Source organism: Hippichthys cyanospilos, chromosome 13 (genome assembly GCF_059441005.1).
Source record: "Hippichthys cyanospilos isolate Australia breed blue-spotted pipefish chromosome 13, RoL_Hcya_1.0, whole genome shotgun sequence".
Taxonomy (NCBI): domain Eukaryota; kingdom Metazoa; phylum Chordata; class Actinopteri; order Syngnathiformes; family Syngnathidae; genus Hippichthys; species Hippichthys cyanospilos.
In genome coordinates this window covers 8,069,628-8,085,516 of record NC_142381.1, presented here as the reverse complement: position 1 = coordinate 8,085,516, position 15,889 = coordinate 8,069,628, and the positions used below count along the sequence as shown (strand labels likewise).

The 15,889-nt window shown below is 39.8% G+C and overlaps 4 protein-coding genes across 10 annotated transcripts; 3 read left to right on the top strand and 1 right to left on the bottom strand.

Annotated features, from left to right (window-relative positions):
• Window positions 1–274: 274 nt before the first annotated feature.
• On the top strand, window positions 275–6,929 carry pola2 (polymerase (DNA directed), alpha 2). The gene is made up of 18 exons (XM_088431573.1): window positions 275–516; window positions 648–772; window positions 901–986; window positions 1,066–1,123; window positions 1,274–1,383; window positions 1,690–1,889; window positions 2,097–2,185; window positions 2,535–2,687; window positions 3,366–3,428; window positions 3,519–3,570; window positions 3,694–3,812; window positions 3,906–3,944; window positions 4,029–4,102; window positions 4,739–4,841; window positions 4,916–5,022; window positions 5,192–5,248; window positions 5,315–5,441; window positions 5,515–6,929. The coding sequence occupies exons 1-18, from the start codon at window positions 432–434 to the stop codon at window positions 5,665–5,667; spliced, it is 1,800 nt and encodes a 599-aa protein (XP_088287699.1). The 5' UTR covers window positions 275–431; the 3' UTR covers window positions 5,668–6,929.
• Window positions 5,640–9,769, bottom strand: LOC148413691 (uncharacterized). 3 transcript variants are annotated; one of them, XM_088431569.1, is made up of 11 exons: window positions 9,627–9,769; window positions 9,454–9,510; window positions 9,204–9,357; window positions 9,035–9,118; window positions 8,666–8,747; window positions 8,217–8,570; window positions 7,999–8,125; window positions 7,200–7,781; window positions 6,966–7,118; window positions 6,865–6,899; window positions 5,640–6,793 (listed from the first exon to the last, which is right to left on the bottom strand). In XM_088431569.1, exons 1-11 carry the CDS (start codon window positions 9,728–9,730, stop codon window positions 6,714–6,716), a joined length of 1,812 nt encoding a protein of 603 aa, XP_088287695.1. In that variant the 5' UTR covers window positions 9,731–9,769; the 3' UTR covers window positions 5,640–6,713. The 3 variants fall into 3 exon arrangements, with proteins under 3 accessions (XP_088287695.1, XP_088287698.1, XP_088287697.1); XM_088431572.1 differs by having other exon boundaries at window positions 9,454–9,545; window positions 9,627–9,739; XM_088431571.1 differs by lacking the exon at window positions 6,865–6,899 and having other exon boundaries at window positions 5,640–6,327.
• Window positions 9,770–10,337: 568 nt separating this feature from the next.
• zdhhc24 (zDHHC palmitoyltransferase 24) lies at window positions 10,338–12,453 on the top strand. The gene is made up of 4 exons (XM_088430595.1): window positions 10,338–10,445; window positions 10,618–10,954; window positions 11,132–11,409; window positions 11,571–12,453. The coding sequence occupies exons 2-4, from the start codon at window positions 10,650–10,652 to the stop codon at window positions 11,861–11,863; spliced, it is 876 nt and encodes a 291-aa protein (XP_088286721.1). The 5' UTR covers window positions 10,338–10,445; window positions 10,618–10,649; the 3' UTR covers window positions 11,864–12,453.
• A 53-nt stretch (window positions 12,454–12,506) lies between these two features.
• On the top strand, window positions 12,507–15,804 carry LOC148413689 (uncharacterized). Of its 5 annotated transcripts, none has more exons than XM_088430592.1 (12): window positions 12,507–12,571; window positions 13,087–13,155; window positions 13,283–13,435; window positions 13,733–13,844; window positions 13,968–14,018; window positions 14,137–14,214; window positions 14,325–14,381; window positions 14,506–14,565; window positions 14,836–14,900; window positions 15,110–15,245; window positions 15,336–15,376; window positions 15,456–15,804. In XM_088430592.1, exons 2-12 carry the CDS (start codon window positions 13,133–13,135, stop codon window positions 15,652–15,654), a joined length of 975 nt encoding a protein of 324 aa, XP_088286718.1. In that variant the 5' UTR covers window positions 12,507–12,571; window positions 13,087–13,132; the 3' UTR covers window positions 15,655–15,804. The 5 variants fall into 5 exon arrangements, with proteins under 5 accessions (XP_088286718.1, XP_088286720.1, XP_088286716.1 ...); XM_088430594.1 differs by having other exon boundaries at window positions 12,525–12,571; window positions 13,123–13,155; XM_088430590.1 differs by lacking the exon at window positions 12,507–12,571 and adding an exon at window positions 12,585–12,780 and having other exon boundaries at window positions 13,123–13,155.
• The last annotated feature ends 85 nt before the right edge of the window (window positions 15,805–15,889 follow it).

The window sequence follows — 15,889 nt, the reverse complement described above, 5'->3', positions numbered from 1 at the left end:
ATTAATATGAGCATCTATCACTATGCAAATAAAAAAAAAGACAGGTTATTTCTCATTGTTTTGCCAGGTTTTCCCGTCACATATAATCCCAAACAAGTAATAATCATAGTTAGACCGGTCGGCACACGTCTAAAAAAAGGACAAGGAACCGGAATGGGTGGTTTGAAAGTGTAGTGTGCACTCCGGAACAGCAGATGGCGACAAGACTCAATTTTCCATTTTTCACCCGCCAGAAGGAAAAAAAAAAGATACCGGAAAAGGAGGAAGTGGAAAAGCATATTTTCGCGGTAAAATGAAAGGCGCTCCATCTGATGTTATTGTTAGATCCTGATGGCGTTTTAATTCGGAGTTAAATAAATGTAGCTTTTTTTTTCTCGAATTGTACTTTGGATTCGTTCTTGTTTTCGTCGTAAACAAAAGAACGGACAAGAATGCCACCCGTAACATCAGAAGACTTGAAATCAGAACTCGGTATGTTCTGCATAGTTTGTAACGATAACTCCGCCTTGGATAAAAGTAAGTAGCCAACGATCTATTTTTCACCTGTGAGCGCCCTAGACGTTTATTTTGGAATGTATTATCATTTGTATTGTCATTTAACATTGGCAAAACCTTCCAGTGTGTTGTGTGATTCTTTGTGTCCTTAGTGGTGGAGCAATGCATTTGCAACAGGCTGCAAGCAGATCAGTGGGTTTTGGAATGGGTTGCATACAGCACCACTAAAAATGGACTGGTTCTCTCTGTGGACGCCCTGGAACAATTTGAACACGAAGTAATTGCTACACTGAAATGATGCCATTCAATCTACAGTCTGCAAATAATGCCTGTTTGGTCGTTTTCTTTAAAAGTGCTTCGTCATTTGGTTGCTGATGTTGCAAAGTTGTTCATTGCCTTTGGTAGGTGTTAAACAAGAGGAATAAATGCAAGCAAAGCTTCAGAAGAGAAGAGAGAAACAGACCGAGAGACATGAACACAATACAAGACATGTATCCTTAAAAGAAAATATCCAATCAAATTTAGTCTAACTGTGACATGACATAGACCTTGACTTTTTCCTCCTTTAAGAATAAAAGCTGAAGAAGAGGAGGATAATCTACTCGACTGCTACTCTACTCCTGCAAAGGTCACTGGTCATTTTAGTCATGCGTTAAGTAAACCCCACCTACTGTAGTTGCTAGATGTCACACACCAGATTATTTATGTGACTGTGGTTCTTTAATAAATTATTGGCTCCACTTTCTATCATCTTTGCATACTCTTCCTGATTGAGCAGGGCTCCCAGAAACGAGTGCTCACTACTCCAGAAAATCCCAACTCAAAGAGGAATTCATCCTTTTTGGCCAGTCCTGGTGTTCTGCTGTCTCCTGGCTGCTTCTCTCCCAGGTATTCTGCTATTAACTTTGCCCATATCCCCCCTCAGCAACAACTGAGAGGTTATGTGCAGATTTTTATGTGGGTGAATGAGTTTGAATAGTGTTTACATAGTCACCAAAAAAAAAAAAAAAAACTTATGACTTAGGTGATGGAAAATGGTAAACCGAAATCTATGAATGTTATGAATGACATTTCATCAATTCATGCGTATTTGCCAAGAATTTATGTAGCATGCAACCACCAAATGACAATAATGTAAAATAACAATAGGAATCAAATTAAAAAAAATAAATGTTGTTGCCCTTGTCTCTGCAGTGCCACACCCTCACAGAAGTACAGTCAACGTGGAGCTAAAGGAGAGGTGGTGGTCTCGTTTGGAGCTGTGCAAGGTACACGCTGGGCTGGCAGGAAGGATTCTGGTGCAGGGCTAGAGCTGGAGCTGCTGGAAGGACCGGAGGATTCCCTCCGTTGCAGCTACAAATACATGTTCCAGAGACTGCGTGACATTCGGAACGGTGAGGGAAATGGGGTAAAGAGGAAAACCTATATAAAATGTAACTGACATTATTCAACCCCTATTGTAAACTGTATTTATTTGCAAAATGTACAAAATCGTAACAATTGTCCCATTTTTAATTATTTTATGTGCCCCTTTAGTGTTACATCTTCATAATACAATATGATCGTCACACAGACTTCTCCGTGTTTGCGTGTTTCTAAAGTGTTGACAGAGAAGATTGAGGATCTGGGAGAAGCCCTCAGAGTTCACTTCAGCATTGAAGAGTTTTCTCCTGTCTCACTGCCAGCACAGGTGACGCTTAGAGCCTACTAACAAATACTTATCGTGGAAGTTCGAAACCATAATAGTTGTCATGATTATCGATTCGTTAACAACTATTACTATATTAATCAGTAACTATCCTAATCGTAGTGTCATCCTTTATAGCCACTGTTTTATGTTTAAACATCCAAATAGTTGGCTTTCGGTCATTAATAATCAGTAATGCAATGCAATTTTGTGTGAATATTTAAAAAATGTGATTAATATTATCACTTCTAAAAATATTCCATAATGACAGCTGCACACACAGCAAAATACTATGGAAAAAAGATTCAACAAATACTGTTGCTCTTGACTGTTGTATTTGTCCTTTTTCTAGGACTGTGTTTCAGTTTTGGGCCAGGTGTGCTGCGACAGTAACGGCAAATTGAACGCACATTCTGTTTTGCTGGAAGCGGGAGCAGAGCAAGGGGGTCAGCAGGTGCGAGTGGACCTGTCAGAGCTCCAGGAGTACTCCCTTTTTCCTGGCCAGGTGAGTTAAAGGGGTTACTGGAAGCACTTTGAACTGCTTGTGGCTGTGATTGATGTACAAACTGTGCGGTGGTTTCTCCTTTGCCTGTGCGCTGAGAATGTGTGCAGCAGGTTATATGGGCCACCAAAAGAAACTTGAGTTTGCCAAGGAACTGGTCTGGAGACTCAGCCAGCGTCCGACCGAGAGCTCACACAGTCATAATTCTCACACGGGAATCTTTTGCCCGATGAAAGTACGCACATCAGCTGTGTTTCCATCTAGCGGGGCAATTCTGCAATTTGCAATTCCAAAAACAGTAGAAAGGGTGTCTTAGCACTGTGCTTCTTTCTTTAGTGTCCCACGGTCAGAGCTATCATGCGCTATCATCTGGGTATGTTTGCCTGAAAATGTCCTCATTTCATTTTACAAACCAAACACATTGCAGAGCTTATTGTGCTGTGTCTTTATACTTTTGTCACAGACATTCAAGCACTGACTAAAAAAAAAAAAAATTAAAAATCAGAAGTTTCCAGATACTAATTACTTGAGTAGTTTTGTAACTGGGTACATCTGAACTCTTTTCAAGTAAATTATATTGAGAACTGCTTTTACGTGAGTCCCACCTTCAGGTCTTGACTGTCATACCTCAACTGCACTGTACTGATTGGCAGATTCTAAAAGGTTTCCGTTATACTCCAGGTGGTGGCAATGGAAGGAATGAATACAACAGGGGGGAAACTGGTGGTTTCTAAACTCTACGAGGTAAGCTTACGTTAATACATGAAATAGAAAGCAGAGCTCATCTTATTCAGTATGTTTGGATCATTTTAATGATTTTTTTTTCTTTTCCAGGGAATTCCACTTCCCTTTTACTCATCACAAGGGAAAATAGATCCCGAAAAAGGTAGGGAAAGATGAAAAAGTTTATTGCTTGCCTTTTGTTCACACAAAGGAACTTGACCAGTTGCTAATCTGAGGAGAAAAAAAATGCACAGTAATTCTTTATCGTGATTTTGTGTAATTCCAGAACCGGTCAATGTGCTTGTGGCCTGTGGACCTTACACCACATCTGACAGCCTGAGCTTTGAACCTCTCCTGGACTTGATTCATGTCATTGGGAGAGATCGTCCAGACGTCTGCATACTTGTAAATCATTTTATGAGTTGCCCGTTTTCAAATATGTAACTCTCCATGTTTCGCATGAATGATGCACTTAGTTCATTCTTTTGTTTTCTGCAGCTTGGTCCTTTTGTTGACTCTAAGCATGAGCAAATTGAGGTACGCTCACCACCACATTCCGTTGTCAAAGAAAAAAAAATAGCTGCTGACATTGGTCAACTATAAATCTTTTCTATTCAACAGAAATCCCAGGTGACAGAGCCTTTTGAAGCCATTTTCTCGAAATGCATCGAAAGCATCGTGGAAGGAACAAAATCGTATGTGTTATCATCATTCAACACTAAAATAATCAATAACCTCCTGAACATAAAATTTGTTTTAGGAACTTACATTTTCATGAAACATTTCATTAATTCAATATTTCTTTAAGGATTCTTGCATGTTTCTTCAAGTACGCCTAGGGGTACACGTGCCCCCATTTGAGAACCACTGACCTAGAGTGCTGTTGTATTGAAGTGGAATATCAAGTGCAAACACTGCTTGCTAAGTTGTTGTCAGCCAAAGGCTCCACCCTAGGTCGACATCTGAGGGCCATTCCTCTGAGGGCAATTTCGGCCCTCAGTGTTCCCCAACTACAGTCAAAGGATGGAAACAGGAAGGGATAACAATACAGTTACTGTAAAAGGTTTAATAATTAGATTTAAGTAAATATGTATACTGCAGTAATCTGTCTCATTAATGCAAAGTGCAAATACATTTGAAATATTCTGGTACCCACATAAATGTGCTTGAAAATTCCTGGGGGGAGCTACTTTGCAGATTTCACTTTTTGCGGGGGGTTTCCAGTCCCCATTAAGCGCAAAAATCGAGGGCACACTGTATTCTAAGTATTTGAAATTAGTATGTTCCAGCCATTGTTTCCAAACATTGCTTTTTTTTTTTTCTTCCTGCAGCGTCGGCTGTCGACTTGTGTTTGTTCCTTCTCAGAGAGACATCCATCATCATTACATCTACCCGCAGCCTCCCTTCACCCTGCCCAACCTCAGCAAGAACCCAGTCAGATACACTCTTTTGTTAAACAAAAAAGGCACATTTGTTAAAGAAACCTCAAATTATTGTTATCCCTGCAGCGTGTGACTCTGGTCCCTGACCCGTGCACCTTGCTGATTGACGGCGTGACCTTTGGCTTGACTTCCACTGACATCCTGTTCCACTTAGGAGCTGAAGAGATCAGCTGGTGAGAAGGAAGTCTCATACTTGAACTTGTTGGAATATGGTAGTGTTTTGAGCAACATGGCGCCTGCTGATGCAGACCTACACACCTTTAAGCATTGCTTGAAAAACATGTGATACACTGGAGCTGTCATTTGTATGTTCTAAATACTTGTTTATTTTCTTTGTTGCAGTGGCGCAGGATCAGACAGGTTTTCTCGCAGTCTGAAACACATTCTGACCCAGAGAAGGTAGGCTTGGGGGGGGGGTCTCCTACCGATCACCCTTGATGTTAACATCAGTGTTTTTCCTGTCAGTTTCTACCCACTGTACCCACCTGTCGAGAATGTGAACATGGACTATGAGAAGTTCCAGTCTTTTGGTCAGATGCCACTCACACCGGATGTTCTCATCATTCCATCTGAGCTGCGCTACTTCGTTAAGGTTCATGACAACCAGTTGTGTTCTCCTATGTTCTGATTCTCCTTTTATTAAAGTACCCATCAAATCCTTGCAGGATGTCATTGGCTGTGTATGTGTCAATCCCGGACGTCTAACCAAAGGCCATGTGGGCGGGACTTATGGGAGACTGCTCATTCAGCGTGTCGCCTCATCAGATGACAACAAAAGAGTTAGCCCCTGTCTAGCAGCTCAGGTGGTGAAGATTTAATGGAGCAAAGGACTAATAAAACAAATGTACATAACAGTGGCCCCTTTCAAACCACTCAGCTCTCGTGGTTTGAAATCTTGCCATCAGTTGATTTTTTTTTTTTATACAGAACATATAAAATGACAGGGTATTCTGATCATTTTTATACAAACGATGGTGTTTTGATTCTCCAACAACAATAAATTAAAATCGCTACCAGTGTTTTTGTGTGTAATCACGTTTCGACATCTTTGATCAATACCCAAACACCAGTGAATGATAAAGGAACCGAGAAAAACCTCTCGCGTCAAACTAGTTCCATAATGAAACGATTGATTGAATCCAGACAGAGAGTGGGAAAGTACACGAGGCCTCTGGCCAGTCCTACCACAGGTCGAAGCAGAAAATGGCAACCTTTCACCTTCCACACTGAGTTCTTATACAGTTTTTGGGCATGTAGTCCCACAAATGAAAGCAGGTGCGTACGTGGGGATGGTGTCTTTAAAAGGCTTGCGTTTGCCGACCATTCTTTTGAAGAGGGGGAAATCATTGCGCCATAAATCTTGAATGTTATCTTCTTCTGTTCACACTGGGATGTTGGAGGAAGCCCTTTGTTTCTTTTCCAGGTGGCATCCGGTCTGTCATTCCTGTTTCTTATACTGACTTCCAGTCGTGTCAATCCTCATTAGAATAGCACAATTTCATGAACACACACTTTTCCCGATACATTGCATTTAAAAAAAAACATGCATTAATGTTAATGCATTTATTTACTTCCATAACAAAATGAAATTATATTTGTAAGGATTTTTCAACAGCACTTGAGTATTTGATCCCATTAAAACAATGTTTGTGATTTCTGCCTGCTTTGCCTGGTAAATGCTCTACCCTGCACAAATACACATAGTCGATGTATGTTTGTGTCAATTTTGATGCGCTTGTCCAATCAGCATGCAACTTCTAACTTAGAACTTCGTAGTTAGATCTAGGATCGAGTTGGAGTTTAAACATATGTATTTCTCTTAGTAGCACTTACTAAAAAAAAAAAAACACCCCCCTATGCATCATTAGTCATAAAAATTGTCATCAGAGTCGCTTTGCAGATCTTTGTGTGGGTCCCCACGGAAAATCTCCACATTGCAAATCACTGGAAAATAAAACCCGAATGAACATCCCTAATAGCCATTAAGCATTTTTGTTTGATCTTTTTGATGATACCTTTGGATTCCCCTTCTGATTTAATGTCATTTTCTCTGTAAAGTAAATAAAATAGATTAACAGAATGATTTTTACTCTGACGTCTTATCTATTGGACTTACTCTGTCATCTTTGTCCAAGGTTGAGGTGCAAGAAGATTCTCAATGTCTTCATCACCAGTTTCACTTGAGTCCTCATCAGATGTTCTTGTACCACCTCCCTCCTTGCCATCACTGTCAACTTTGTAAAGCTCTTTTGAAAAATGCACCCTGGGTCTGAAAGCACAGGGTTTTTTTTAAATGTCTAGAAAGTTTTAAAAAACAGATTTCAGATAATTTGAAAAATGCAAATTCAACTTGTTCTGCAAGGGTGAGATGATGACATCATCTGAATCTCTGTCCTCTGCTTTCTCCTCACTCATTTGCTCCTCTTCATCTGACTTGTCCTCTTCTACATTGTCCTCACTCTCACCACCACCCCCTTCCTTCTCCCGCAACAAAGCCAAATCCTGTTCTTTATTCTTGTCTTGGCCTTCGTCAGACTCTTCCTCCCTTTCATCTTCTGTTGATGTCTCTTCATCCTCACTGTCCTCCCCCACATCACTCTCATCACTCTTTATGTCTGCCTTTTCACCTTCATCTTCGTCATCTTCTTCCAATTCTTCTTTATTGTCCTTCATATCACTTGACTCCTCAGACTGGGATGGTGAACTGTCCTTGCTGCTGCTCTCTGATTGGTCGAAAGGACTCTGACTCCCTGCGTGTTCACTTTGAGATTCACCGATGGAACGGCTCTCACAGCTTTCTCTGTCTTGTGTCTCGTTCTTCACCGTCGTTGGTAATCCAGCAATGAGTGCACCGACGTTCCTCCTCATCCTGCTGCTGGTGCTGCTTTTGTGTGATGATGCTTTACTCTCAGATGTCTGCGCCACTCTCGTCCTTGATGATGTGAGACGGAAAAGAAAAGGGGACGATGTCATTTATTGTGCAGTGCTTTTCAAACTTTTTATAGCAAGTATCACCACACAAAAGCTATGCAACTTCCACCATTGTGATTAACATTAAAATATAGTAACACTGTTGACAAAGATCAAAATTAGGGAGGCACACATCAATCCCTTTACTGTTGAAAAAAAGTAAATATGTTCCATCTTACTTCTGTAAGCTGCTTCTGTCGCTCTCTGAAGAAGTGGTTCTTGTTTTCCTCTTTTTCTCACTCTTCACCTGTTTGGACTCTATGCTGCTGCTGTCTTCGTTTTCAACATGCTCACTACACAAACGGACTATTTAACAAAGAAGGACAAAAAGAGGACACAAATATATGCGCATCAATGCTTGTCACAAAGCAGAGCCTTGTTTATTTATTTTTCACACCTGGTTTAAAATCCAGCTCTTGGAGTAAATGAAAGCTCTTCCTCCTTGAGCTGATGCTTTTCTCTGCGTCATCTGGAGAGGACGCCTCAGAGGATTGGTGTCCTTTGGTCTGGTTATGTGTCCAACCTGATGGATTTTGTCTGTCCAAGGATTGGGGATGTGATGGAGTGGCAATGAGGTGCTGGAGCTGGAAGTTCTGAGGGCGTGGAAGTAAAGTCAGAGGGAATGCGGGAGCTGTGATGGTCTGGTCTGAATTGGAATGAGAAGAACCAGAGTCCAAGGAGGGACGGTGATAACCTCTCTGGCCATTGTATGCCAGTGTAGCACAATCCCTCCTTGGATTTCTGCTGTGACCTATGCAGAGGTGCAATGCATATTATTTATGACAGAGACTGATGTACAATACTGTAACAACAACTGTGACTCCATCATTTGGTATAAGCAGTTACCTTGTGAAAATGATTCCCCAAAATCAGATGTAGACACCTGCTCTTCCTTTCTATTTAGACATGCCTTCATGTTTTCTTCCATCTGTTAGGAGAAACATATACTGCTACTACAACACATTCAATATAATAAACAACAACAAATGATTGACACTTGTGTACGTTCTCTTCACAAGCATGGATGGAAATTGTTTGTCATTAACCTGACCTGTTTGGCTACTTAGTCATGCCAGGACATTATCACCATGCAACTAAAGTGTTTGATATAATGTACTACCTCTGATGGTATTCTTTTTATGTAGATATTTATTGGAAATGCTGTCGTGATAAACAATAATATACAATCTTTGCAGTGTACAGTCCAGTATGTACCTTACTGTGATGAAGTTGTGCTTTCTCTTTGAGTTGTTCCTGTCGATAAGAAGAGTTTCCAACCAGAAATTGTTCATAGTCCATCTACAGGAGTCAACATGTTTATCTGACTTTTGCATTCAAAAGCAAAGAAAGGCTTCTTTGATGTTTTAAACAGCATGTCTCTCACCCGCATTGTCTTCATGGAAGCAGTAGCAGCTATCATGTCTCTCAGCATGTCCTGAGCCCTGTTAAACTGCTGCAGCAGCTCCTGGTTATGATGTTGGGCAGCACGCTCTCTGTATTTCAACTCATGCCACCGTTGTTGCAGGCGTATTGTTTGACTAAAGAGAACATTGAAAGAGAGTCAAGAGGACAAAAATATTACTTTTCCCCCCACAATTGTATCACAGTACATACAACAAAGTTCTGTTACTTACAGCGTTTGGTGCCGCTGAGATGAAAAGTTTATTTGTAACTCAATTGGCTTTTGGGTACTGAAATGTGGAAACATATTTCCCACATTATACAACTATTTTGGGACAAATACAAAAAAAAAGGGGGGGGGGGGGTTACTCACACCTATCACCACTGCCACATCCATGAATCTTACCTTGTTTGGTGAGTATTTCTTCTCAGATTCCTGATGCTGAAATTGTTTACATTCGGGCTATTAAGATGACCAAGGGACAGTAAATTCTCTGCAGATCCAGCCATGGTTGCAGCTTTGCAAAGACTGCTGAGATTAAGGTCACTTTGGGGGCGGGAGCCAAGGCAGGAAATCCTCTTTGATGTCAGATAATTTGCATACACAGGCACGTGGCCTATGTAGTACATTTGCATAATTAAATGTATACACTTATATAATTGCATAAGTATGATGTCTTTTTTTTTTTATTTTACTATTTTTTAATCAAAAGCCATGTGTGTGTGTATATATATATATATATATATATATATATATATATATATATATATATATATATATATATATATATATATATATATATATATATATATATATATATATATATATATATATATATATATATATATATATATATATATGTTTTTTTTTTGTTTGTTTTTTTTTGTCGCCGTGTAAAGCGACACTTTCTGCAAGATTCCAGTGTACAGAAAAGCACTTTAGCAGTTTCACTAGGGACGTATTTTTATGTAACACCACGTGTCGAGACCTTGGGGTTCGGGTAGAAATATGTGTACTGAGTAAAAGTCTAAAAAAAAGTCTAAACTTGTCTTCTGGATGGGGCCTTATTATCTCAATGTTACTGTGAAGATAATTAAAGTATTATTCTTAAAATGTACCTATTGGAAACTAGACTAACCCGGATATGACATCATCATAACGTCTCTTCAGCCAATTCGGCATCAGTAGACGCGGTACCGCTTCCAAGAGACTTACGCCTGCAGAGTAATTAATAATTTAATTTATTTCATGCATGTTGTGAAAATAAATCGCTTTTATCATACATCAGGAAATGCAAGCCCTCCCCCTTTTTCCCTCTAAAGCGAACTGACTGTCTTGTTGGTTTATAAGCTTTGACAGTGCGTCTGTCAAATCAGTTCTTCCGTTTTGTCTGTAGTCTTGTGACAAGCAGGACCATTTCCAAGAGACATGACGAGCTATGCAGCCAACGTTTATCGCAAGGTGGAAAAGACGTGCTACTACCTCCCTGTGATTTTCAACACCTTCCTGGTTTTCTCCATTACCGGGGAGGTGAGCTATTTGGTGCTTGTGGAGGCTCCGCTGGAGGCCGACCAGAAGAGGACGGAGTGGTCTTCGCGGTGGAAATCCGTGCACCTGTTAGCTCAATATTTTATGCTTTGCAACATTTGCTGGAACGCCGTGTTATTTGTCCGAACCAGTCCGAGCATCAAGGGCGTGTTCCTGGGAGGAGATAGTGTGGGACAGGGATGGAGGTGAGCATCTTTTGTTGTTGAGGCGGTCAATTTATTATTCCCCCCAAGAACGAGATTATATTTGATGATTTGGTGCCACCACTACTGTCACTTGTTTAAGCATTGTGTAATTTATGTAATGTAACCACTGACAACTAACATCAGCCCTGAATATGTTTTGTTTTTAAAATCCCACAGATACTGTTACGCATGTGAGACACACACTCCTCCACGCTGCTCCCACTGCTACGACTGCAAAGTGTGTGTACTGCGAAGGGACCACCACTGCGTATTCTTTGGGCAATGCGTAGGCTTTCGCAACTACCGATACTTCCTGAGCTGCTTGCTCTTCATGTGGTCCGGGCTCCTGTACGCCACGTTGATGAACGCTGAGGTCTTCATCATTATACTGAAGGAAGGTGTGACTGTGCACAGTGTCCTGCTCCTGCTGATACCCTGGATAATGCTCATTTCAGGTAATTGTTTTGCACTGCCACTTTTGTAGGGATTCAAATGTAAAAAAAAAAAAATCCACCTGAAACAAAAACATATATGTAATGGGAACATAGCTGGAACACACACTCACAAATGTGAAATGCTGTGATGCTGTAATGCCAATGTCTCTCTCTCCCACCAGGTCAAGTCTCGGCACGTGCCTTCACCTTCGCTTTCATTGCCGACACTTGCGTTGTGGGCTTCCTGTTGGTCTCTGCCTTCTTCTTCTTTCATCTTTTCCTGCTTTTCCGGGGACAAACTACTAGGGAGTGGTACTCCTCTCGCCGCCCATACAACCTCGGACTCCTGGGCAACTTGCATCACACCTTTGGCAGTTGCTGGTACCTATGTTGGCTTTGCCCGCTTATACCATCACCTCTACCTGGGGATGGGATACACTTCCAGGTGACAGGATCACTTGAGCCCAGCCGATAGTAACACCTGGGATTCCCGCAAAGACACGACTGAATCACTTTTGTGAAGACTGGATTCTTTGAATGTTCCCTTGGAAAAGTTTTTTTCCAAGCAGTAAAACTCAGCACTGAAATTTCTGACTGATTGTATGTGTTAATAATGATTATGTTATGTTTTTATGATTATCGCCATCACACTCTCAAGCACTTTTGGCTGCTAAAATATCAGAATTTATCCCAGTTAGTTAGGTAAAAAGAATGCACGTAGTAGTGAAATACCATTACCCTAGATCTTTATTTTGGTCATAATTCATTGAGTTGAAAAAAATCATCCCAATCGTGCCACTTGTGAATCACTCCACATCAATTATCGTTGACTCATCAGTAATCCATCAGCACCCGCAACTCTACACTGGATCCCTTAGTTATTCTTTTTTTAAGAGACTTTTCACACACCCCTCATCCTTCTCTCTTCCTTTCGGGAAGCAATTGTTTTCTATATTTTACAGCCAAATATATTTTTTCATACTGTATTCTTATCTACTTTGAGTTCAAACATTTGTTGTTTACTTGGGTATTTGGCGATGTGTAAATAAAAGATGTTGAAATTAATGTTTTACAATGTAGTTGTCATTAAATTGTTTTTATTAATCAGTGGAGGTGTACTGAGATGAACCGTTATGGCTACTGATTAAAAAGAAGGGATAACCGGCAATGAAGTGCTTCAAAGGTTTTATTTATTTATTTATTTTGCACGTTGACAAAATGTAGATTTAAATGTAGAATTTTTTTCTAAATGACCAACAGCAGTCAAAAGGTTGTCTGTTCATTCCCTGTCACGTGAGAGCTAAGGCACGTAATTATTCGTTTTCTTGGGATATTTTAAGTGTTTATTGACGACCCCGAAGAACCATCGAAACAGGATAAAACTAGCAAAAGGTGTGGTAGGTGCCTATTAATGATGTTAACATTTGGCTCTAACTAAATTAATTTCGTGGAAGTTTTACAAATTGTAATTTTGGATTAATTGTTAATAGCTACAGGCGCTAATTAGTTAGCTAGCTGCAGTAGTTTGAAGGCATTGTTTTCGAAGCTACTTTACTGTTGTTTTAATACTCAGTTCAGTTTTCACCAGTCATATGTTTTTATTCAAATAATTTTCGCTATGATCAGTGATCTTATTTTAGTTAAATAAAAAAATTGCTGATCCAGTAATTATGTCATCCGTTTTCTTTTGTATTGCAGTTTGTCTCGCTTTTGTCATTTATTCTCCATTAACAGGAACAAGAACATGGATGTGCCGGATGAAAATATGTAAATATATATTTTTAAACCAAATATTCCATAAAACCAAATATTCCTAGAATATTTTTCTTTACTTTTTTTCTAGTACTGTATGAATGTCATAACTACATTTTTTTTTTTTTTTTTGCACATACAGGACATTGATGGAGATACTGGACAAAATGGATCCGCTTGATCAGAGTCAGCTGAAGATTCTAAACACTGAAATGAAGCACTGGCTCCATGCAGCAGATGATGAGACGGCCATGCTGCAATTTGAGGACGAGCCCCTTAGACTACATGTGAAAGTGTAATCATATTTTTGTGTTCAGAACCACTGATGCTCACAATGCTGGCTCTGACGATTAAGTCTTGATCTTGCAAATGTACCTCTTTTTCCTGGTGGTGTAGTGGATATGTTTTGATGCCACTAATATTTTTACAATCAATTTTGCTAATATTTCATATACTTTTATTGTGGTGGTTCTGATTAACACTTAAACTGAGTTTATGTTTTTTTTTATCTGTCTTAATGACCTGCATGTCATTAAGACATGTATGTAAATCTCCCATTGTTTGGTCTATCTCTATATTTTTCTTTGTGTAGGTTTGAAGAGATTTTTATAGATGGTCAGCATGTGGAAACACCGCCTTGCAGATTTCCACTCGGGGAGGACATTGACATGAAACAGTCAGCTGAAATCAAGCTACAAGCCCTGGTTGGTTATAGCATGCATGACTGAATGTTGTTGCTGCCAATGCAGCATTTAATAAGGAGTAATGTTTTACTTTGAATTTAGTTCATATTTGATTGTGGCTTTTTGTTGTTTTCTTGTCTGCAGGAGAAGGAATGTAATGCAATGATAGAAAAAAATACAAAACTGATTGCAGAGGTCTGACCACTCTTCTCTTAACCTGAATGTATCACTGTGTTTTTCAGAATTATTAAAAAAAATCAATAAGCAACAAAACCTTCTGCAATTTTTTTGTCTATGTTTTATAACTTGTCAGGTTGAGAGGCTCCAGCAGCAAAGACAACAGGACAAGATGATCTTGAGCAAATTCAGTGTTGCCCTTCAAAACATCGAGGTAAAGTCGAGCTGAATGTCATTTGTTAATGTAGCATACTGTTATCTCCCTTTCTATTTTCCTTAAAAGACCTTGAGTTTGAGTCATTGATATGTTGTTGTGCATGTCAGTTTAGTATAGAAGAGGCTCAGATGGAATTGCAAAAAAGGGATGAAATCATTCAACAGGTATGTCAGGACAGACACAAACTCCACATTGTAAAGTGCTGTTTTTTTGTTTGAATGCTTATCTTATTTTGCCGGTTCAGCCTGCACAGTTTAATTTTGTATGATGCCTATTTGTCTGTGCTAGAATAAGTTGCAATTAAAGCAAGCCGAGGAGACGGTAGAGGAGTATTCCAATGTCATCAAGGTAGGGATGGTCTTACTAGTTTTTTGTCTTGTCACATTTGAGATGAACAGACACATTATTGGTATGCTGGATGAAGGAATAACAATTAGCGTAGGTGGTCAAAATTGTTATTCTCTGCTGTTTATTCCCCATTACAAACATGGAGAATGACTTCCATTACTCAATCATGGGTGATGGCTAATACAGAAATGTTCAATACATATGGTTCCTTGTAACCAAAGGAATGTGTTAACGGTTAGAGCTGAGATGTTTGAGTTGTGTGTACACGAGGATCTCAGGCTGGCCAACCAGGAGCTGAGGAGCAGCTTAGAGGACAGAGAAGACGAGGCCTCGCTGTATGTAAATCTCCCATTGTTTGGTCCTTCTTTTTTCTTTGGCCTGCGCGCAAAACCTTTAGATGAGAGAGAGTGCTGTTTGGTGGCAGTCATTTCACTTCACTACAAGCAGGAGTTGCTGATCAAATGAAGACGTGTTAATTTTCAAAAATTCTTTCACTGAGTCATCTTTGTGCACTTTTTGATTCTTCATATTTGTTGGTTTCCAGAGCTATATTAAGTGAGCTGATGGAGGAAAAGAAGGTATCACATTTTTCCGGGATGTCTTTCGCTGAGGAAATGAAGCTCCTTGTCACTCCAGTTGAAATGAAAAGCATGGTGGCACCCCTCACAGATTCACATCAAGTATGACGACAGTGTCACTAAAATTACAACAGTTTGAATTATGAAGGTAATTTAGGCGCTCAGTAATGTTCACTGAATTTTTTTGTACAGGACGAAATGGACAATAAACCTGCAAAACAACAAACAAACTGGTAACACTCTCACATCATGTTCTTAATTCGATTTACAATTAGATTCTTTAGCACTTCACTCATGATCTTCTCCTTGCAGGTGCTCACAAGCCAAGGAATTGTCTACTCAGCAGCTGTTTGCGGTCTGCATGGCCATTATCACCTTTTTGGTCATTCTGGTTGCAGGGAGTCGCGCAAGCTGTTTAGACTTTGTTCAGCTGCGCAACCTATGGAGGAACATGTGCCTGATGTTGGAACCTTACTTTACTGTGCACCATGGAGCTTTACCTCCAGTCTGATCCAAGCAGTTATTTTTGTTGTGTACTTCGAATTCATATGTTAGTAATACCACATTTTCGATCTGAGTTTAGGGGTTGAATTTTTTTTGTCTGAAATCAAAGTGGTGTGTCATATCTAGTGCCAATCAGACTTAAAATTGAATGCCTATTGTATCCACACTGGGATGTAATGCTAAAAGTTTTGTTTTGTTAAAAAAAAAAATTGAATTGCAATGTGGTCTCAATTGTTTCTTGC

Bases quoted from the DNA above. Each gene is read 5' to 3' on its own strand.
- pola2 (XM_088431573.1), top strand. From the start codon at position 432: ATGCCACCCGTAACATCAGAAGACTTGAAATCAGAACTCGGTATGTTC. The intron at 2,688-3,365 runs GTGAGTTAAAGG...GTTATACTCCAG, and splicing joins ACTCCCTTTTTCCTGGCCAG to GTGGTGGCAATGGAAGGAAT. The intron at 5,249-5,314 runs GTAGGCTTGGGG...TTTTCCTGTCAG, and splicing joins CACATTCTGACCCAGAGAAG to TTTCTACCCACTGTACCCAC.
- LOC148413691 (XM_088431569.1), bottom strand. From the start codon at position 9,730: ATGGCTGGATCTGCAGAGAATTTACTGTCCCTTGGTCATCTTAATAGC. The intron at 9,358-9,453 runs GTAAGTAACAGA...TGTTCTCTTTAG, and splicing joins TCTCAGCGGCACCAAACGCT to TCAAACAATACGCCTGCAAC. The intron at 6,794-6,864 runs GTATCATCAAAA...TTTATTTTCCAG, and splicing joins ATCAGAAGGGGAATCCAAAG to TGATTTGCAATGTGGAGATT.
- zdhhc24 (XM_088430595.1), top strand. From the start codon at position 10,650: ATGACGAGCTATGCAGCCAACGTTTATCGCAAGGTGGAAAAGACGTGC. The intron at 10,955-11,131 runs GTGAGCATCTTT...AAAATCCCACAG, and splicing joins AGTGTGGGACAGGGATGGAG to ATACTGTTACGCATGTGAGA. The intron at 11,410-11,570 runs GTAATTGTTTTG...CTCTCCCACCAG, and splicing joins CTGGATAATGCTCATTTCAG to GTCAAGTCTCGGCACGTGCC.
- LOC148413689 (XM_088430592.1), top strand. From the start codon at position 13,133: ATGGATGTGCCGGATGAAAATAT. The intron at 14,901-15,109 runs GTATGTAAATCT...GTTGGTTTCCAG, and splicing joins AGAGAAGACGAGGCCTCGCT to AGCTATATTAAGTGAGCTGA. The intron at 15,377-15,455 runs GTAACACTCTCA...TTCTCCTTGCAG, and splicing joins GCAAAACAACAAACAAACTG to GTGCTCACAAGCCAAGGAAT.